The 22,134-nt window shown below is 42.1% G+C and overlaps 1 protein-coding gene across 1 annotated transcript in view; it reads left to right on the top strand.

Moving 5' to 3' along the window:
• The window catches only part of LOC137267821 (uncharacterized), a 98,445-nt gene that overhangs the window by 62,252 nt on the left and 14,059 nt on the right, over nucleotides 1–22,134 (top strand). The window contains exons 87-120 of the mRNA XM_067802255.1: nucleotides 671–906; nucleotides 1,374–1,557; nucleotides 1,856–1,979; nucleotides 2,242–2,336; nucleotides 2,765–2,950; nucleotides 3,371–3,551; nucleotides 3,686–3,855; nucleotides 4,400–4,527; nucleotides 4,908–5,151; nucleotides 5,319–5,490; nucleotides 6,108–6,351; nucleotides 6,998–7,115; nucleotides 7,595–7,767; nucleotides 7,922–8,078; nucleotides 8,893–9,090; nucleotides 9,248–9,490; nucleotides 10,329–10,488; nucleotides 11,305–11,540; nucleotides 11,852–11,982; nucleotides 12,652–12,805; nucleotides 13,027–13,248; nucleotides 13,790–13,883; nucleotides 14,699–14,819; nucleotides 15,480–15,625; nucleotides 15,762–15,895; nucleotides 16,239–16,514; nucleotides 17,202–17,477; nucleotides 17,751–17,899; nucleotides 18,008–18,149; nucleotides 18,572–18,675; nucleotides 19,593–19,796; nucleotides 19,906–20,080; nucleotides 20,894–21,159; nucleotides 21,719–21,874. Coding sequence (XP_067658356.1) covers nucleotides 671–906; nucleotides 1,374–1,557; nucleotides 1,856–1,979; nucleotides 2,242–2,336; nucleotides 2,765–2,950; nucleotides 3,371–3,551; nucleotides 3,686–3,855; nucleotides 4,400–4,527; nucleotides 4,908–5,151; nucleotides 5,319–5,490; nucleotides 6,108–6,351; nucleotides 6,998–7,115; nucleotides 7,595–7,767; nucleotides 7,922–8,078; nucleotides 8,893–9,090; nucleotides 9,248–9,490; nucleotides 10,329–10,488; nucleotides 11,305–11,540; nucleotides 11,852–11,982; nucleotides 12,652–12,805; nucleotides 13,027–13,248; nucleotides 13,790–13,883; nucleotides 14,699–14,819; nucleotides 15,480–15,625; nucleotides 15,762–15,895; nucleotides 16,239–16,514; nucleotides 17,202–17,477; nucleotides 17,751–17,899; nucleotides 18,008–18,149; nucleotides 18,572–18,675; nucleotides 19,593–19,796; nucleotides 19,906–20,080; nucleotides 20,894–21,159; nucleotides 21,719–21,874 — 5,999 coding nt within the window. The remainder of the gene's footprint in view (nucleotides 1–670; nucleotides 907–1,373; nucleotides 1,558–1,855; nucleotides 1,980–2,241; nucleotides 2,337–2,764; nucleotides 2,951–3,370; nucleotides 3,552–3,685; nucleotides 3,856–4,399; nucleotides 4,528–4,907; nucleotides 5,152–5,318; nucleotides 5,491–6,107; nucleotides 6,352–6,997; nucleotides 7,116–7,594; nucleotides 7,768–7,921; nucleotides 8,079–8,892; nucleotides 9,091–9,247; nucleotides 9,491–10,328; nucleotides 10,489–11,304; nucleotides 11,541–11,851; nucleotides 11,983–12,651; nucleotides 12,806–13,026; nucleotides 13,249–13,789; nucleotides 13,884–14,698; nucleotides 14,820–15,479; nucleotides 15,626–15,761; nucleotides 15,896–16,238; nucleotides 16,515–17,201; nucleotides 17,478–17,750; nucleotides 17,900–18,007; nucleotides 18,150–18,571; nucleotides 18,676–19,592; nucleotides 19,797–19,905; nucleotides 20,081–20,893; nucleotides 21,160–21,718; nucleotides 21,875–22,134) is intronic.

The raw sequence follows: 22,134 nt of genomic DNA, 5'->3' as shown, positions 1-22,134 counted from the left end.
TTGTTCAGATAGGCCGTGTATATTCCAAACAGCAGCAAAACCGATGGTAGATAACACATATGTGGGTTACTGAATGGTCAAGAGTAGTCATAGATACAAGGATGTGGATATCATATGAAAGTAATCATAAGAAACAAATCTGATGAGAAGTCTTGGTTAGATTGTATTGCGAATAAGGCAAGTACAAGATAATGGCTCAAGAGCAATTTTTCAAGAGTAGCTCGCCTTTTTATCTTATCGGATTAACTATTGCCATCTAGAAAATTGTGTTCTTTGATATATTTTGAGTTCTGTATATTTGTTAGAGTAGTTGCGGGCTAAGTAATCACGACCTATGTAACATCGCTGTCAATGGAATCAGCACTTATTTAATTACTTCATGTTCGTTATTACTGAACACACACACACACACACACACACACACACACAACACACAACACACAACACAACACAACACACAACACAACACACAACACAACACACAACACAACACAACACAACACACCCTGCCTCCCAGCGCGCCAAATATATAGTATATTACATAAGGGAAATGCCTAAGGATTTTGTCTGGTAGTAAACAGAATAATTTCATTTTCCAAGTAAGGCAATGATCTCTCCGAATACTGACATGACAAGGAAGTTCAATATGTACATTGTGCTTCTTTCACAGCTGCATCTGATTATTTCGGCCATGAAGCGTTGAAACATTTCACTGGTCTGAAGGAAGGTCGACTGATTGGCCCAATGTTTGCCGAGTTCTCCAGGATGAACCACGCCGGGTCGTGTGTAAAGGAGTGTTTGAAGTTCCCGGAGACCAAATGTATGAGCGTCAACTACGACTATGGACCTAGTGGACACTGTGAACTGCTAGAGGGCATTGAAGGACACGACCATAAAATCTTCATTGTAAGTTCTCAGATGAGGCATATTTGTAGGATATACAACTGACACATATTATGTTACATATGAAGTGACTGACCCAATGATGCACAACATTGAGCTTTCAGTATACATCTAATCCATACGCAGAAACAAATACTGAACAGCAAAAGAAACGCAATTTTGGAAAATATGAAAAGTTTTCCATTTACAAACTTGGCAATAAGCCAGAGATTATTTTCTTTTCCTCTTCAGCATAGAAAAAAAATAAACCAGGTCATTTTCAGCACCAAACCAAACTTTTTGTTGGATTGTGCAAAAGAGTGACCAACACTGACGATATGGAAGGGCTTTCATGCTTAAGATATCATATCGCTATACTGAGTTGCTGGATTTTCTAAACACCCACGCGGTTGGCCATTTTACCATCGGGATAGTTTCGTCCCATTACATGTTATTCTTTATTCATTTCCTTTTACTTTCTGTCACCTCAGTCCGACCAGTATGCTCACTATGAGAGGCTTGGAGTTGGTCTTGCCCACGAGTTCATCTACAAGGATCTGTCTCTACGTCACGATGCCATGTACTATTTCAACATACACCTTGTCAACGACCTCCAGTTTGAGTCCATGCTGCATAGCAAGGGTGTTGTGGTGGATGTAACGCCCCCCGAACCAGGTAAGAGTTGACCTTGACTTTGTCTGTCCAAACTGACCAGAGGAGTTCTTGATGCAGAAAAGAGTTAATGTAGCACGTGGCATCATCACTGTTTGATTCATCAATAAATGTTTTGGGGGTTTTTTTAAATTGTCGCAATCGTACAATTAATTCCTGTTTATCAAAGTTGTTGGGTTTTTTAATGTTTTGTTTGTTTTGTTTTGTTTTGTTTTGTTTTGTTTTGTTTTGTTTTTGTTTTGTTTTTTGGTTTTTTTGGTTTTTTGAGTGGGAAGTTATTTATCGCTTCCTCGTGGTTCAGGTCCGCTGGCTAATGTGAGCTTGGATACCCTTGAGGTGACCTTGTGTGAGAGTGTGGTTCCAGATGACAGACCGGACTGGGAAGACAGGTGTCGAGGTGTCAACAGTCAGATTAAAAACCACAGGCGAGTGTTTGATAGCCATTAAGTTGGTGACAGTACACAGATAATATATTTGTTTGCAAAAGTGTCGTATTAGGAGACAAATATGAACTTGTATCTCTTCATATGAGAGCTTTGCTGTGTAAATTAGGACACTGTCATCTATATGACTGTATGCACTGATATTATGATTTTGAAATCACCTTCATCTCATTTTTCAGGATCACTGATATATATCTGGAGAAAAGTATCTTGTATGTATGTGATGTGTTGCTTCTGTGTGTAGGATAATTCATGATGGCCAAGGGTCAAAAACCATTTTCAATGGAGACGAACCACTCACCGATCTCCTATACACCAGAGCAAACAGATACGTATCAGGTTGGTGAAACATCTTAATATTTTCAGTTATTTGAGATTATATTCGAGGTTTGGCCATAATTATTATTTTGACATTAAAAAACGTTAACGTGTCGCTGATATCCCTGTAATCGTATTCTCTTACGAAAGTATTAATGTGCATGTTCGTTTAAAGAAGAGTTTAAAGAAGAGTTTAAAGAAGAGTTTAAAGAAGAGTTTAAAGAAGAGTTCTCTGATCCGTCACCGACAAATATTTGTGTGTTTACATATGCACAATATATTTGTATATATTTTCGTTCTATCACCAGCAGATATTTCAATAAGTGTTTAGTTAAATATGTATAATATATTTAGTGAAGTGAATATTTTTACTATTTGCCCGTGTGCTGCATTAGAGTCCAGTCAGTTATGTGACGGACCCAAGTCATGTACTAGTGCACTTGTTACAGCCAACTGGGACGGCATCACTGACAAAGAGACGGGCACACTGGGGTACTCCTTGACAGTTGGGACACAAATCTGTGAGGAGCTGATTCACCCCCATCATGACCCTCACAGGCACCTCTTTGACGAATCAGAGTGGACCCACACTGGCCTCATTTCCCCCATACCGGCTCCATATGACCCTCTCCCTGGTAACGTCTTAACAGCCTGGTTTATTCGCATGTTCACGTTCAATCTTGCAATCTCTACAGGTGTGAACGAAAATCATTTACTTAGGTTTTCTCATATAGGAGCAAAGAGATATGTTGATCTGTTTAAGATAGCATAGGTATTCTGGACAAAGCATCGAAAGACTGTCTTCACGAAGGGGCTTCAATATAACGTTGAACTGGTTGTGGGTCGCGTTATGTTCATTCACAAACCTACTGATTATTAATACAGATCTCTGGTTAAGCTGATGACTCTCTGTAGCGAAAACAAATAATACTATTCTCATTGAAGAGGCAGGAATAGTTAATTTAATTAATTAACGTTTAGGCTTGAACGAGTAACACTCTCAGTCACAGATCAGCCACTATAGAAAACTCACTCAGTCAGTTGTCTTCTTTCAGATGGGAAATACTACATCACACTGAGGGCCTTGAACAAGGTTGAGTATGGAGGTCCACTTGTGACAACACTCTGCCACACCACGCCGCTTGTGGTGGATAACTCACCACCACTCATATATGAAATCTACAACGTCTCCTACGATGAAGACACCTTCTTCATTAATGCGCAGTACAACGCCAGGTAGTAATGTCTTGACGTATATATTTGTGAATTTGAAATATTGTCAATCTTTGTGTTAAACTGACATTCACTGAAATTGGAACAGCTTTGTTATCTTCATTTAAATATCTGTTGACGACAATTACTGTTCACAGTGACCCAGATTCAGACATCAGAGAAGCAGACTTGTGCCTGGGACAGACCACACGTGACTGTCATCACATGGACTGGCAGAGATCCTCTCACAGTGATGGCGACATCACCCGTCAGTTCCAGATTCCGGGTGGAACTCCGGTGTGGATTAAAGTTCGGGTAATCAACAATGGTGAGTTCTAACTTTGAAGTTTGGAATATTGGTGGCGACGTCACCACGAACACCAGGTGGTGTTCCTGTCTTGATTAAAGTGGCCAAGAGGATGAGTTGTAGTAACAGATAACAGTGTCAGAGACGTTATCCCCTGCTTCTAGTACTAAGTGGAGCCCGTGTCGTGGTTGAATGGTCATCTGAGCAGGTAAAGCAGATCCGCTCCAGTTGACTACACATTTGTCACTATATGGAACGACAGAGTTTGTTGTATTGGCAACACCGGTGTTTTAGCGTGTCTTTGTCGGTCAAAAAGCAGCCAGCAAATCAACAGCTGTATCAATGCAGGTTGTGAAGAACCATACCTGGCTTAGACAAACCGGAAGGTAGTCAACAGGATCCCGATTCACGAAGCGTTCGTAACGTTACGACATGTCGTAACTATATAGTTTAATGAAGACTTACGAATGTCGTTGCATTTCGAAAGCTTTGGGCACTGTGATGTTAGTTCCATGTAGAGAGACTAGCTATTTAAAACATAAAGAACTATTATTTATTGTTGTAGTTGACTTGATGACGGTGGGTCTGTCCGACCACCCGATCATTGTGGACACATCACCCCCAGAACCGGGTATTGTGTATGACGGACCCGTCTTCAGAGTTGATCTCAACTTTACCAAGGATGATGATAAGGTAGATTTTTTCTTCACAAGATACTGTATTTCTGAATGAAATTATGAAGGATATGTTTATTCCATTTAACACACGCTGTACAGGCTGTAGTCGTCAGCTTTTGCCCAAACAACAAATTATTAGTGTTCCATCTATAATAAGACCCGGTCTCTATATTCCAGATCCGTATCTACTAATTTAGGTTTCCATATCCCCGAGTCTGGCATTCCATCTACAATGTCATCTGATCTCTATTCCAGATCTGCGGAAAATGGATTGAGTTTCCTTGTCCTGAGTCTGTCATTCTTTCTGTCAGCTGATCTCTATTCCAGACTGGTTTAGGTTCTATGTAAACGAGGCTGATATTCCGCCTTTAATTAGACCTGAACTCTGTATTCCAGATCTGCGCAAACTGGTTTGGGTACTACGATCCTGAGTCGGGTATTTCCCACTACGAGGTGTTAGTTCTTGATGACACAAACGCAACGATCTCCGAGCCGGTCAACCTGGACCATAAGACCCACGAGACTTGTGTCCAGCTGAGCTCTGAACAGAGGCTTCAGCACGGCAAGACCTACAGATTCTATATCACAGCGTTCAATGCTGGCCACAAACAGCTGAACGTCTCGACGATGTCAGATGGAGGTGCGTTATGGATACTGCGGCTTTTATATACAACAGCATCATGTTGCCACAATTTTCTGACATAATCATAATCATAAACGTACTTAAGAAAGTGATGTATAAAGTGGAACTCATTTGCTATCCTTTACCATATAATGCATTAAGTCATCATTCTGTCTCAATTCCAGTGATCGTTGATCTTACTCCCCCTGTACCAGGAGAAATTGTTGACGGTATTCGTGATGGTTTTGACGACGTTGAGTTCAGTACCCACGTTGCCACAGTTGGGACTCAGTGGAGGAACCATAGTGACCCTGAGTCTGACATTAGAGAGTATGCTGTACAGATACTAAGAGCAAAGTAAGTTTGATGTAAATTACTGAGGAAGTTGTGACTGTGGATAATGCCAGACTGACTAAAGTATTTTCGCTTATTAAATTTCATGCATTATGATGAAACATTGAAAGACTGAAGAAATTAGACACACCCAGTCTTTCGCAGTATACTCACGAATTTCAACGTAATGATAACATTCATATGTACACGCATGTGCATATTATCTAATGTTGAGAATTGGACAAAATCTCATACGTAATGATTGGTTCAATACAACCTATCAATTATCAAAAATAGTTGGTCAGCCTCATTTATCAGAATTTACTGACTGTGTTAGTTAATGCACATGTGCAGCTCTTTCGGGCTCTTTTCAAATTTCACATTTTTAAAGGATGATTTGTGTGTTAGGAAAATACATTTCCCGGAGTCAAGATAAATTCAATCATGCCATGAAACGAGCTTGTAGGGAAATGTAACAGAGTAAACCAGCGATGTGAAAAATATTGTTAATGCGAAGAAGTGTTCAAAAACTGTTTGTGTTTGATTATGAGGAAACATGATTGATTACTTGGTCGTTTAGTTACTGCAACTGTCGATTGTTTCAAATAATCAGACCACCACTGATACTATCTGCTTCCCAGAGAGCTGTCTCCTGACTTTGAGGTATTAAGAAACTGGAACACTCTGGACAAAGACGTCAGTCAGATCGAGTGGCACAACTTCCACTTGAACCATCAGGACATTGTCAAGACGAAGCTTAAGACCATCAACAACGCCCTGGGTTCTGTAGAACAGACATCAGATGGGTTTGTGGTGGATCTCACGCCGCCTAGGATGGTGTTCCTCGGTGATGGACGTGAACAGAACAAAGACACGGAGTTCCAGGTGAGGCTGTGGCGTGATACAACCTCTAATGACAAAACATGCATTTTGAAAACACCCAACAATTTACCGTCCTAAAAAGTAGGTGTTAAAGGCATCTACCTTTATTCTTTCTAGAACGCCAATGGTTTGGTCTGAATCTATTAGTGACTTGAAGAGAACAATGATTAGGCCATGTCATATTATGTCTATAGGTAGACACCTCGCCACGGGGAAGCATCTGAGGAAAATATATCACAACTAACAATTATCCTATGTATTTCACAGTAATGTATGTTTGGTTCAGGACATACCGTAATAATAATGGAGGGTCGTGTATATTCTCCAGGATGTCGTTGTATAGAGCGACCTCGGCACTGAAGTCATCGTCATGGTCAAATCACACCCCTAACCATATACTTCAGACAGATTATCTCTCATGTTGTCTTGTACTAGTATCTGTATCGACACCACGATTAATGGTCAGTATTGGAAGTACTTGGTTTTGTCATTTAATCGGTGGTTTGTGTCCGTTTACTTTGAGCTGGGACACCAGTGTGAAGATGTCGGAGATTTTGCAAATAGCATTCTGCACACAGTACATGCTGTTTGATTTTTAACTCTCACGATGTGCTGAATTCAATATTATTTATTTAGCTTCTACTTCCAGACATCCAGCACTACTGTTGAAGCCAACTTTGAGTTTAAAGACGACGAATCTGGGTTGGATCATTACAAATATCAACTGTATGAACTTTACCATGGAGCCAAACGTCAGATATACCCAGGTTAGTGACCTGTCGTAAAACATATCACTGGTTGTGAAATACGTCCAGCAACATTGCTGGAGGTTCTCAGGGTCAGCATATTTGGCTCAAGGTCATGATAGTGATTTGTGGACCCACATATGTACGTGGATGGTCTTACGTGGCTTTTACCAATATTCCAGCAATATCACGGCCAAGGACACCAGAAGGCTACCCAACCACCCCTATTACTTAAATGATGGACAGTCTTGCACAATGTCTGAGTATTATCGGGGTTTGTTAATATAATAATAAAGGAGATTCAAAATAACCCCACAAGCCCGTGTACAGCGGAGGGTCCAGCGGAGATTGTCGAGCCTGTGACTAGCGGATCATGGCACGGATAAGGGACGTAAATTGCACTTATGATGCCACAAACCCATATAACAGAAAATCGTGATACGTCATTTGAACATATTTTTCTGAAGCACGATCGAGTGTAAATGCCATTACTTCAACAGACTCTGCAGGCTGGGCCACCTCCAACGACCCAAACATCACTAGTCTCCGTCAGTCGGGCTTGAGTCTCCGGCCGGGCGCACAGTACAGTGTGAGAGTCGGGGCCGTCAACAGAGCCGGGGCCGTAGCCATCTACGACACCAACGGCGTCCTTGTCGATAATACTCCACCCCGGGTAAGAAGCGTAGCTCATATATACAGCCCAGTAATTGTAGTCAGCTGGACTTCTTCCATCCTACAGCTCATACACAAAAAATATTGAATGATGCCATATTCGGCCTGTAATGGGAACAGAACGACTTTCAGATGATCAACCTGTTTCCTTTCAGATGAAATGGATCGACGTTGGCATTTTCTCTGGCAACGAAGAGTTGATTGACGGTTACGTTGTCCAGTCTGATACTACCGGTATCAAGGCCACGTGGTCTGCCAAGGATAGCGAGAGTGGCATAAAGTCCTACATGGTCGCAGTTGGGACCACTAAAGGTTTGTAGGCACCAGACATGAGTGAGTGAGTGAGTGAGTGAGTGAATTTAGTTTTACGCCACACTCAGCAATATTCCAGCTATATGGCGGCGGTCTGTAAATAATCGAGTCTGGACCAGACAATCCAGTGATCAACAACATGAGCATCGATCTGCGCAATCGAGGACGTGTCAACCAAGTCAGCGAGTCAGACCACCTGATCCCATTAGTGGCCTCTTACGACAAGCGAAGTCACCTTTTATGGCAAGCATGGGTTGCTGAAGGCCTATTGTACCCCGGGACCTTCACAGGTCTCACGGCAAGCATGGGTTGCTGAAGGCCTATTGTACCCCGGGACCTTCACGGGTCTCACGGCAAGCATGGGCTGCTGAAGGCCTATTGTACCCCGGGACCTTCACGGGTCTCACGGCAAGCATGGGCTGCTGAAGGCCTATTCTACCCCGGGTAGACCTTCACGGGTACACCAGACATGAAAAACAGAGTGGTGTCATCATGGTCAGCATAACTTACCACTTTTAACTAGCAAATGTCACACACACACACGCGCGCACACACGCGCGCACACACGCACTCACACGCACGCACACGAGCATGCATGCACACTGCTCAAAACAAGTTAAAGACCACCCTCTCAGCATAGGTTCCTTCATTTTCCTGTGGTGAGGACATTTTCAAAATGGTTGTATGAAAGAGCAGTTTGATTTTTGCCTATTTTCATAGTACTTTGACATATCAGACATTGGTTCATTATGCCTAAAACCTTAATTGCGAAAGTATGTATGCTTGTGTGTGAAACTCAGAATGGGTTTTTCAGGTGGAACCGATATCCTAAACTGGAAGGACTTTGGTTCTGACAGAGACAAATACATGGACGGGCTGACTTTGACCGTGACCGACCTTGACACGATGACCCCCGTTTACTATGTGTCTGTGAAGGCGAGCAATGGAGCTGGTCTCACCAGTGACGTCATCACGTCAAACCCCATCCGGGTCGTTGACCAAGACAAAGCGGGTATGTATCCTCAGTTGTGTATGTTTGTCATCAGTTTCTTCGTCGTATTTATCATGGACGAAAACGTCCTGACTATAGGTCTTTGAAAGAACATTTATGAACATGATGTCGTCACTTTTCTCATATATGAACACTGAAATGAATCTCTATACAAAAGGTATTGTCATTGACGGCGCCGACTCCACCGAGAGAACTGACTTCATGGGCATCGGTAGCGACATTGACTACCAGAAAGACACGGGAGTTGTGACGGTACAGTTTGCAGAGTTCGAGAGCCACGAGCACGGTGTGACGTACTATGACTGGGCGGTAGGGACGACACCTGGTGGCGAGGAGGTGCAACCGTTCATCATGGCGGGTCTCATACATGAAGAAGCAGAGACCAATGTTCCTGGAAACGGTAGGGTGAACACAGACAACCAAACGTTCTGTGTTCTTATTTTGCCAGTATTACATAAAATACAACGTGTATACATCGCTACGAATTGATTTCATACTGGAGCTTAGAAAATGGTACTTACAGAAAAATACCGCCAAAATGATGTATTATCAAATAATATTGTTGAATCACACGTTGTTGCGTATCCACCATCTTAGGTCAAATAAATGGCCTTAGATTAAATGTAACTTTCTTTATTGAATAAATTGTGACTGTATTTGTTCTTGAATCTACCGCTGGCAGTATTAGGTGTATTGACACGTGACGAATTTAATTAGGTTGAACTCGAGTCGCCTTCGCTCCTCTACTCCTACTTTCTTTCAAATGTTCACAAGTGTACATGTAGCCACTGTTCTAAACTAAACTCTACTAACTATTTCATACTGTTTGAAGGTTTACACATGAACTGGTGTGTTGTGAAACAACTTATGTTGTAAAGATTATTGTCATGATTTCAATAAATGATAGAAATCAGTGAAAATTGGCGAATACTTAACAAAACTTTAGACCAAAAACCAACGGTCAGGCTTACCTACTTTTGTTCACAACAACCAGGTCCGGTAACTCTATTCATATTTCCTGTTACGGTCTGGCCAGTATGACAGTCATGTCTCTACTGCCCCGAAACAACAATCATTCTTCACCAATGATATTATTTATGGACCCTTGAAAAAGCAACGTAAAACGATAATTAATGTATGGTATTTTACTAGAAAATGTTTTGATACACTCGTGTTTTCTTAAATGTGTTTATATTGTTCAAGACATACATTCAGTTATGTTTCTGTATCCTGTCCAGGTATCGCCAGCATGGGATTCGGCCAGGCTGTCCTCCCCCAGTCACCCGGCACGACATATTACACCACAGTCCGCGGCATCACCAACGGTGGCAACATCCTGGAATCCACTTCGGATGGATTTACAGTTGACATCACGCCTCCTGACATCAACATGGAAAGGTAAACATCAACATATACAGTTCATGATTTGCTATGTATTTCTGTTGTGGATACCAAACATTTGTATATAATGCTTTCTTCAGCCCCTTCATATGAAACCATCAGAATATTGTCCAAGGGACCCCATTTTTCATATACCATCTAGTCAGTTTTGGAGTAAGCATTAACTCCGAAACGTTGTGTTCTCATATAAAGAAGTTGATATCCATAAAATCTTCATTCTTATCAAAACTGTATGTATGTATGTATGTATGTATGTATTTGGGGACCACTTCTTAGTGTACAGGAGAGGTTTTGACTATGGTAATTGTTTGTTTGTTTTGTTTGCTTCTACTGGTTAAATGTTTGCTTCTTTCTATAAAGTAGAGACGCAGTGCAAAATGAAAACGTTTCGTCATATAAAACTTTGAAAACCTGAGCAAATGTTTATGATTTGTATGCATGTCCATAGGGGATGTACATTGCTTACCTATATATTGATATTGTTAATGTATCGAGAGTCACAAATTACCACCCTTGATCTCGTGAAAACGTTCCATATGCATTTTGTTTCAACCAATAATTTTACACCCATTTACTGGACGTTATGCAGGGTGTTGGTATTGGGGATAACGGACGGTGGTAGTGGCGGTGCTCACATGTTTTAGCTTCTTCAACATCCAGGATAAACTGGTCTCCGTCTCCATGTACGTAGGCTAAGCTTTCTTTTTGTTCTCAGCTATGGCTCTGAGAACAACCAGAGCGGCCTGACATCTTCCACCGTGGGTCTCCGAAAACTATGCAAATGAACTAAGCTTTGTTCTTGTTCCATCTCAGCTATGGCTCTGGGAACAACCAGAGCGGCCTGACATCCACCACGACACTGTACCAGAGTGAGATGGACTCCATCTCTTCCTCCTGGAGGGTAGCAGACAGTGAGAGTCCAGTCAAGAAGATGTACTACTCCGTGGGGACCTACCCCCACGGGGAGGATGTCCAGCCCAGGACTGAAGTGGACATCCTGCTGACCGGCGAGGGGGCGCTACCCACTGGCATCAAACCTACAACTGATGGTAAGAACTGACAGGGTTAAAAAGTAAAATGATGATTTGTTTATGCATTTTGTCATTGGTATTATTATCTTGACCAGTTGTGAGGGAATTATCATACTGACCATATCATGTAAGAACCTGTGTTCTGACTCATTGATGGTTCCAATGAAGTAGATTAACTGATAGCTGAATGTGCTAAGACATCAACTGGTGAGGCATGTGTTTTAGAAAAAATCTGTACCCTGCTCCTGTCGGTGTCGATTGTCTTTTTTATGTTTTATAAATTCAGCATGCAGAGGAATCAAAACAATCGTCCCGAATTTATCTTTCAGGAAAACCGAACATTCTGACTCTGACATCTGAAAATGAACTGGGATTATCCGCTAGCGTTATCTCGCCTTATCTTGTGGTCGACACCTCATCACCAACAGGGGGCATATTAACGTGTCCGAGCTTCGTTCAGGTATAATTATGATCTCTGGACACTATCCAGTTCGACATTAGTCAGTGATTTCGATTTCCTGTAATGTCAACTTGACACTTTGTGTGTATTAAATGTTGGTTGTAAGTAGGGCTGGGGCGGGTAATCCAGATTTCCAGGACGGGTGTATAGTAAATTGGACCTGGGTACCCGTCTCAATGCCCGGACCCGTTTTGATCATGTGACAAACAGATTAAATACTGCAATATGCTATTCTTTCATGACTAAAACGTTGTAATGCCCTTGAAGAATGTGACATAATTACAGTCACCTCTTTCAGATGTAATACATGGTTAAAATATTGAAAAACTCGAAATTTTGAAAGCTGAAGAATCTATTGCCATTTCTTACAAATTTGACTTGAGGCATAGCAAGTAACTATATATTGTTGGACCCCCACTGTTAATCATGAAGGCATAGCAAGTAACGATATATTGTTGGACTCCCACTGTTAATCATGAAGGCATAGCCAGTAACAATATATTGTTGGACTCCCACTGCTAAACGTGAAGGCATAGCAAAGTAACGATATATTGTTGGACCTCCACTGTTAGTCATGAAGGCATAGCAAAGTAACGATATATTGTTGGACCTCCACTGTTAATCATGTGAAATTAACCAATGCTATATTGATCCCACTTATGTTGACAGCCGAGGTCTGCAGTGGAGTGCACGTGGACTGGGTTCTACGACGCCGAGAGTCAGGTTGTAGAGTTTGAATTTTCTGTTGGCTCCCACGAGGGTCTGGAGGACGTCATCGCACCTGTCAAGCTGCCGGGACATGCTGCCAAGTATCTGGTTCCAGGTAGAACACAATTAAATGTACATTATATCTAAGCTATACTTAGATTCAGTTCCCGCAACAGTATGTCTGGCCATCACTCTCACTTTCCCTACGATACTCAGCGCAAGAAATATTTTTGGTCAAGAATACGAGGGACGAGAGATGGATTAAGATGTAGGTGTTTGATACTGTGACGAAAGAGACAACAGTTGGTAATAAACAGGTGACGTCTTTATGCTCAGGCTTAGCTGATAAGGTGACCCATGGTGAGCAATACTATGCCAAGGTCAAGGCCATCAACCAAGTGGGAATGACGTCATCAAGCATCTCCAACGCCATCAACGTGGACACCACCCCTCCGACGCCGGGCACTGTGGTGGAGTTGAAGTCTGTCTACATCATCAACGTCACCGACGACATCATCACGGAGAAACTGAACACCTACAAGTGTGACACAGAGGAAGGTCAGGACCACTATTGTGTCCGTCTCATGTATTCTATAGGAGTATAGCAGTATGTTACAGGCGCTGACCAAGGCAGGGAATGCAAGGTTCCTCTTTCCTGTAGGAGTTTCATTATGCAATGACATTAAAACGGCGAGAAATGCCCCTCGTTAGGTTATGCCTGTTTCCCCCATATCTTGTTTCGATGCTTTACTCATGTAATGAACCCCCTCTATTCTCCATGATCGGTTACGTCATGTGTTACACAGTTTGCACGATCAGTTACGTCAAGTGTTACACAGTTTGCACGATCAGTTGCGTCATGTGTTACACAGTTTGCACGCTCAGTTGCGTCATGTGTTACACAGTTTGCACGATCGGTTTCGTCATGTGTTACACAGTTTGCACGATCAGTTGCGTCATGTGTTACACAGTTTGCACGATCAGTTGCGTCATGTGTTACACAGTTTGCACGATCAGTTTCGTCATGTGTTACAAAGTTTGCACGATCAGTTACGTCATGTGTTACAAGTGTACATCCTGTACAACTGTACGTCCACAGACTGCCTGGCTATAGACGCCGTATGTCAGGAGTCTCTGTCTACTGTCAACGTCGCCTGGCAGGCCTTCAACGATGAAGAAACACAGATTGTCAAGTATGTAAAGAAATGCATGATTGAGATATAACATGTAAAGTATAGTATAGAACGATGAAGAAACACAGATTGTCAAGTATGTAAAGAAATGCATGATTGAGATATAACATGTAAAGTATAGTATAGAACGATGAAGAAACACAGATTGTCAAGTATGTAAAGAAATGCATGATTGAGATATAACATGTAAAGTATAGTATAGAACGATGAAGAAACACAGATTGTCAAGTATGTAAAGAAATGCATGATTGAGATATAACATGTAAAGTATAGTATAGAACGATGAAGAAACACAGATTGTCAAGTATGTAAAGAAATGCATGATTGAGATATAACATGTAAAGTATAGTATAGAACGATGAAGAAACACAGATTGTCAAGTACGTCATGATCACAGCCATGAAATATACATTCCTCTGCTAAAGCGATAGTCTAGTGGTGAAAGCATTGGCTCGTCACCCAACTGGTGCAATGGGTGAAGCCCATCTATGGGGTCCCCCGTGGTGTTGTTGCTAGAATATGAAGTAAAACCACACTCACTCACTTAATCTTTCGGAGGCATTGTCTTTATATTTAGCACCATCCAAGTGTTAAGAAATGATGAGAACAATAACCACAAGGCACAATGTACTTCACCAGAGGTGTAATGAAGTGAGAGGTAAATGACCAAACCTTGTTCTACTGAGGCAATATTCACTTGGCAAGGATAAGAATAAATCTTATGGTGTCTGTGCAGCAGTACAGGGGTGAAATAATGACCAGATTATTGGGAACGTTGGCATTTATTCTGATCTTTGATGTTTCGGCTTCTTCAGGTACGAGATAGCTGTTGGCACTTCACCTGGAGGGGGACAACTCAGGGGGTTCTTTGAGACCGATGACGTCACAAAGAGATACCTGTCTGTCACGGGCCTGATTCTGAAGGGAGTGAGACAGGTGAGATAACCCTTGAATAAAGTGTGTATCTGTTTTTGTAATACATTGTAATCCTAACTTTGAAAAGACAATGCTCAAAACAAAGTCAGAGAACAAATCCTCAACGGAAGGCATAATTTTCTTTTTCAGCTTACAATTTTCTTCAAGAACATTTTCAAGTTTCACATGACCACATGACTAAGATCGCTGTCTAATATTTCATATAATGCCTTTATAATCCCACTTTCAGTATCCACCATAGCTCCAATGTTAGGGGTCTGTTGTAAGTGAGTGAGTGAGTTTAGTTTTACGCCGCACTCAGCATATGGGGGTAAATAATCGAGTCTAGACCAGATAATCCAGTGATCAACAACATGAGCATCGATCAGCGCAATTGGGAACCGAGGACATGTGTCAAGCAAGTCTGCGAGCCTGACCACCCGATCCCTTTAGTCGCCTAATACGACTAGCATAGTCGCCTTTATGGCAAGCATGGGTTGCTGAAGGCCTCTTCTACCCCGGGACCTTCACGGGTCTCCCGGCAAGCATGGGTTGCTGAAGGCCTCTTCTACCCCGGGTAGACCTTCGCGGGTAGGGTCTGTTGTAAATATCGAAATCTCAGACAATGTAAATCATGTGCAGCACAGGTTGGAGGCTAAAATGATGCATTTTAAATTTCAGATATTTGTGACGGTGAAAGCTACCAATGAAGCTGGCCTGAGCACAATATCCACGTCTAACGGTTTATACATGTCCTACCTCAGCCAGGGCTTGGAACCGCTCACTCATGTTGGAATCTGGGATGGTGAAAGCCATGATGGTGATCTGTGAGTATTGATTGTGAACATAGTTTGGAGTTGCATGTGTCAGTTTCTGGACCATGATAGCAAAAGCTCAAGATCGAAAAATCGCCCGTTGTAATTAAATATCATCCACTTGGTATTTGACCTTGCTTCTCTACAGTGATTTCCAGACAAGTCTGTCCCGAATGGGGGCCAAGTGGGACGTGTCCGGGGATCCGTGTCCAGTGGTCAAGTACGAGTGGGCAATACAAAGGGCTGACGGACTGAGGGTACAGGAATACTCCAACACAGAAGGTTAGTGAAAATGGCAGCTGTTATTAATTTTAAAATATCCGACTGGTGGTTGAGGTGAAAATTAACATTTTTCGTTTTTGAAATTAGTTATCATATACAATGTGAGAAAGATGAAATCGGAGAAATTGTCATATCAATGGGACACTTTTCCTTTAATTTCTCTTCATATGTTTCCTCCTCAGCTTCATCATTTGGAATTTATCAATCTTGTAAATCCAATATCCCCTACTTTTCACTGATTTATATGTTTGTCTGAGTCGTAAACTAAATAACCAATCCTAAAAGTATTGAAAGTTTGTAGAAAATATGCTTTGGGGCTTTTTTAACATTCCTACAATTCCAGGAAGAACTCATGGTGTCAACGACCAGTTAGCAATGCGTAACATGGAACGCTACTACCAATACCTACGGGTGACCAACGCCATGGACTACAGCTACACCATCAGATCGAACGGTATCACCATCGAGGATGACCCTCTGGTGCCTGGACAGGTCAACGATGGAGATGTCGTGGGATTTGACCTTCAGTTCCTCCGAACTAGAAGCAAAGTCAGCGCCAACTGGGACAAATTTGGTAGCGATGGCAACGCTGACGGGGTATTAACTGGAATAAAAGCAGGTGAGATCATATCATAAGTGTTAAAGAAAAAAATGTTTATATTGCACACGTAGGACGACCTCAAGTCATAAGACGGTCTGTAATTTACAACACGTGGTGTAGTTTCAAACATGAAACATGACCAGTATGTGACATACTGGACTTCCTCATAGGTAAGATCCATATGAAATTTGGACAACTGGGCATTACATAGTAATATCCCTGGACGTAACTTTGGTACTCCTTATCCTTGCCATCTGCTTGATACTCGGGCAAATGGGCCGAAATCTCTCGGCAAAATCAGCTTTGTTTTTCATGATGTGATATAATTTCTTGATGGCCAAATAGCCAGTTTCAAATAGATTTAGCAACCAGCAGCCTGATCTGGACACAATGAGACCAGCAGAGCAGAGAAGTTTACTTCAAATCAGAGTCCAAAAAAAGAGATTCACAGGGACAAAAACATCCAACTACAAGTGTATTGTGCTTGAGCAGGTGAAGAATTGACTTGCCTGTGCACGTGTTTGTGTCTTGTACCAACCACCCCGCAGGATAAACTTCCCTTTTTTTAACACAAGGAATAATACCTGTTGATGATTTTCAATGAAATTAAATATTATCGGAAAATACAATGTATTTTTCTTTTATGCTGTGATTTCCTACAGCTATACAGCAATGATCTTGACGATAATTTTTTCATTGTGGCAGAGAACCTGGTAATTGCGGACAAGGAGAAATCTTCCAACCAAGAAGTCGCTTTCTATGAGGTGGCCCTTGGAACTGACCGCCGTTTCCCCAAAACACGTGACAACGTCGTGCCTTTTGTCAACGTTGGCCTTAACAAAACTGTCACCTTCTACGACCTTGACCTCACTCCAGTCACAGCAATGTATTACTTCACTGTCAGAGCACACAGTCGATCCGGGTCCAAGTCTGACGTCACGTCCAATGGCTTCTCTGTTGGCTTTGACGGAGGCGTCTCTGGTGAGACAATTTTTCAAAGGACTTATATTATATTATAGAGGAACCATATATTATACAGAATTTACCAAATACAACTATCAACATGGACAGCACATGTACGATATATGAGTGAGTGAGTTTATCGCCGCTTTTGGCAATATTCCAGCAAGATTTTGGTGATGGATATCGCCTGTACACATTTTACCCCTGTAGGGAAATGAACGCAGACTTTAGAGATGAATGCCGGTACTAGGTTACAATCTGTTAGTTGCCACAGTTTCCTTTGTGTTTCAGCTGGCATCATCGATATGAAGAAATTTGTCAACACTGACAACTACGTAGGTGTACCCTGGGGCGGGTTCGAATCCAAGATTGGTATGATGATGTACTACGTCGGTCTCTCCAACAACACGAAGGCGAACAACTATAAGTGTGGACAGTTTGTGAGTATCTTTCCTTAACCCGCTAGTAGTACCTACCACGACAACTGGCGGGCATAACTTCTGATTTCAGTTTCATCAGTAGACGCTGATGTTGGTGCCATGTTTCAGACTGAAAGAGGCTCCATCAGTGACGACGACCGACGAGGCATCTTCAACGTCGTGGACCTCCAAAATGTGGGGAAGGACACTTTCATGGCGTTTGAAAATCTGTCTCTGGAACAAAATGGAATCTACTATGCTTTTGTCATTGGTATGTTCATTGTGTTATGTCAAAGCTGACGGTAGGAGAAATGATTTAGGATGGGTATAGGTGTTTCCATCACTGGCTTTAATTTTGAGACATATTCAGATCGTATGAACAAATGCTTACGTCAGGAGCTGTAATCGTCAGGAGGCGTGTCGCTGCACTACATTACTTTGGATTGGTTGCAAATTTCTTTTAGTGCGTATTTTGACAGATAAACAACATTTAAACATTAATATTCCTTTAAATAAATAAATAATATTTACCTTTGTGTAATTTTAGTGCACTTGTTTGTTTTCGCATGTCCGGAAATCATATAATACCCATCCATCCTTCACTGTTTCAAACGTTTGCATCATCTATGAATCCTGCCTCGTCATTGCTACACACGGCTAGGTGTGATTTCTTATATATGTTCCACATCTCAGGTGCTGACAAGGCCGGAGAGTGCAACGTGACAAGCCACATGTTCCAGGTGGATGTCACACCTCCAGTCAAAGGCAAGATCAGAACAGGGCCCTATTATGACATGGTGGGTGACAAGGGAAAACTTAGTTGAATCGAGCACCACCTCCATTCCATGATTCTTCATTACGCTCATCCTCAAGTTTAACTGTTTACAATAGCTCACCTCCATTCCATGATTCTTCATTACGTTCATCCTCAAGTTTAACTCAGTTTACAATAGCCCACCTCCATTCCATGATTCTTCATTACACTCATCCTCAAGTTTGCAATAGCTCAACCTAAGAACGAATGTCGTTTTATCAGTTGTTCGGAACAAGCGGAGTAGCAACTATAGATCCCCGAAGAATTACACATTCTGCCGCAGCCAGAATCATTGTACTGAAAAATACATTAATGGCTTATACTAACTTGTATTTTGACGAAAATACGCACAAAACGGACGGGACCAAAATACATTCATTACTTCGTTATTTATAAACGTAGTTCACTGAGACCTGTGAAGGCCTGGGGTAGAATAGGCGACTATGCCTGTCCTAAGAGACGACTAACGGGATCGGGTGTTCAGGCTCGCTGACTTGGTTGACACATGTCATCGGTTCCCAGTTACGCTCATGTTGTTGGTCCAGACTTGATTATTTACAGACCGCCGCCATATAGCTGGAATATTGCTGAGTGCAGCATAAAACTAAACTCACTCACTAGTCCGCTGATTGAAGGTGGAGCTGATCGGGTCTCACTGAATATCCCTGAACCCATACAAATGAATGCATACAATTTCAGTTTTGGAAATGGCACTGGTGTATGAAATTTTGGTCACATGTTTTGCACATACTTCTTATACTCTTGCTAGATTTTTCAAATCCAGAAATTTCCAGATTCCAAGAAAAGGTAATTTATTTACGTGAAGAACCTGAATTTCATACTCTTCTTTGTCATGAGCGGACCTGCATTTGGTGCCTAATTTACTGTTCAACCTGTCAGAAACTGAGTTACTCGGCCAGCAGTGAGAGTCTTCAGACCTACTGGACAGGCTTCAGTGATGAGGACTCGGGTATCCGATGCTACCACGCAGCCTTGCTGAAGAGAACCTCCTGTGATGAAGACTCGGAGGAAGAAACTGTCGTAGAATCCATAGAGATTGATGTCAACTACACCTCGTATAGATTCATGGACATCAGTATGCAGGTCGGTGTTTAAAACACATTGAGTGAAATATATCGTGAGTTGTAGGTATCTTGACGTAGAGTAAACGCGACAATGTCATACTAAAGTTACTGTGACTTTTCTTTCCCAGGGTAATGCTCCCTACTTTGTGCGTCTGGTGGTGGAGAACTTTGCTGGCCTAAAGACAACATTAGACTCTCCACCAGTCATGTATGACGACTCCATCCCCTCCCCCGGCCTCGTCATTGACGGACACGACTTCACCAACGACATCAGCTGGAGCGGCTCCGCCACCACCGTTACAGGTAATCCATATGTTTAGGTTTAATGTAGATACGTCTGTACGTATTTTCGGATACAGGGAGCATTACAACGCTGCAATGAGGCTGATGCAGTACTCACACATTACATTCAGATTTGACATTGTCCTGTGTATCATATTTTGAGTTTCGGAGGTAATGAATGTTCTTCATGGAACTGACGGAGTCATACCTGAGCCGGATATACCTTGTAACATTATTTCAGATCATAATTTAAATTAAGTGATTCAGAGGGGCAGAAAGATCCATGAAGCTGTAATAGAAGTGACCAAAGTTAAGTCTGTGGCATATTATTGTGTTTGTTCAAGTGAACAACTTGTCGGTGCCGTCTTGCAGCATACGCGTCCCTGCACTTTGCAAATACCATTGCGAAATGAAGTTTTGCCATTGGCATTGTGTAACCTGGCTGGCTGTGATGGGTATTTTCATTGTTGGGTACAACCCCAAGGTTGCCCTCTTCAAGATAGATTGTGTACAGGCCACAGCGCCAAAGTGTTAAGATTGTGTACAGGCCACAGCGCCAAACTGTTACTATTGCTTACGCTGTAGTGTGGAATCCTTTCTTTATTCGATCTATGTACTGCAGTGATGGTGCTCATGAGCAGAATATAGACGTCCATGTAAAATACCCACTTTTGCGATAATTTAATAGATTCCATTTGGTGTAAAACTTGCAAACCCTCCATCATATGACCACTAAAAATAAGACGGTCCGTTTACTTATTCACCAGATGTTCGAGAAAAGAGTAAACATGCCCTGCCCAACAGTTCATTTTCAGTAAACATCTTTCTCCGCAGGCACCTTCCTGCACCACGCTGTCCCCGACGTGTCTCCATGTCCTGTCCGACAAATCAGATTTGATGATTCTGAGTGGATGTATCTGGAGTCTGACCGGAACCATGACATCAACAACCGTAGCTTGACCTTGACCTACAGATCAGCCAACGTCCATCCCGAGTCCGGCAAAGTGGACATCAAACTGGCCAGAGATACCAAGACCGACTCCATGTTTTCTGGAACCTACTTCAGAGACGCTGACCTTGTCAATGGCGGGGAATATAAGGTACTGTGATGCAAAGTGTCACCTAGTTCTTTTCACCTGGTCTAAGTTTTATTTTCAAATCTTAACACAAAGTTACTATGACTGTCACACTGAGGTACGAGTATAATATGAGGTATAAAGGCACAAACTTCCAAATACAACGTGTCACCTTGTCAATCCAAGTTACATTTTTCTCAAACGTAAAAACACATTTTGACTATCGTCACAACTGTTTATGTATTAGTTTGTTGTTATGCACTACACTCATCAACGTCCTACTCACGGTAGGCTAGTAGTTAAGCGTTCGCTCGTCAAGCCGAGCACCCAGGCTCGATTCCCCACTTTATTACAGAGTGTGAAACCTATTTCTGGTTTACCCCGCCATGATATTACTGGGATATTGCTGAATCGGCGTAAAACTGATCTCACTCACTTACTCATTATTAGATCTAATCATTTAACCTCTGATGTAGTCGGGCGATGTCACTGATGATGAAATCTTCACTTTACATCACTGTGGTTGCCTACGTTAGCCTTCAGATGACTCCTTATACCGAACCACTTTCTACTCGTGTTGTAGCTCTCTATCAAAGCTGCAGCAGGTGATGGTCAAGCGGTCACCAGTGTCCTGTTCTGGGACGGCCCAGATGACTACATCCTGGACTACGACTACACATCATCACCGGACTGGACCGAGTCTGTCTGTGTCTGTTGCAGGGTGGAACCGGTGAATGCAGTATGTAGCATATTCATCCTGTATCAAAACGTCGTAAAAGTTGAAACTTGTTCCTAGTCTGCCCACAGGCAAACTATAGCGCAAATGGGGTAGCGTAGCGTAGAGAATATCACCGGTCTTCTTACATGGAAATCTGATAGCACAACCTAATGAGAAAATTGGAGTGTACCTTTGATGGTAGCGATATTTTATTTTGACATGAAAAATATTTTTTAACCGAAGCGAGGGAAGTGCGTTGTCAATCTTTGCTCGCTTCGCTC

Source organism: Haliotis asinina, chromosome 16 (genome assembly GCF_037392515.1).
Source record: "Haliotis asinina isolate JCU_RB_2024 chromosome 16, JCU_Hal_asi_v2, whole genome shotgun sequence".
In the NCBI taxonomy this organism is placed as follows: domain Eukaryota; kingdom Metazoa; phylum Mollusca; class Gastropoda; order Lepetellida; family Haliotidae; genus Haliotis; species Haliotis asinina.
Note: the sequence above shows the minus strand (reverse complement) of the source record. Positions and strands in the feature narration are given on the sequence as shown.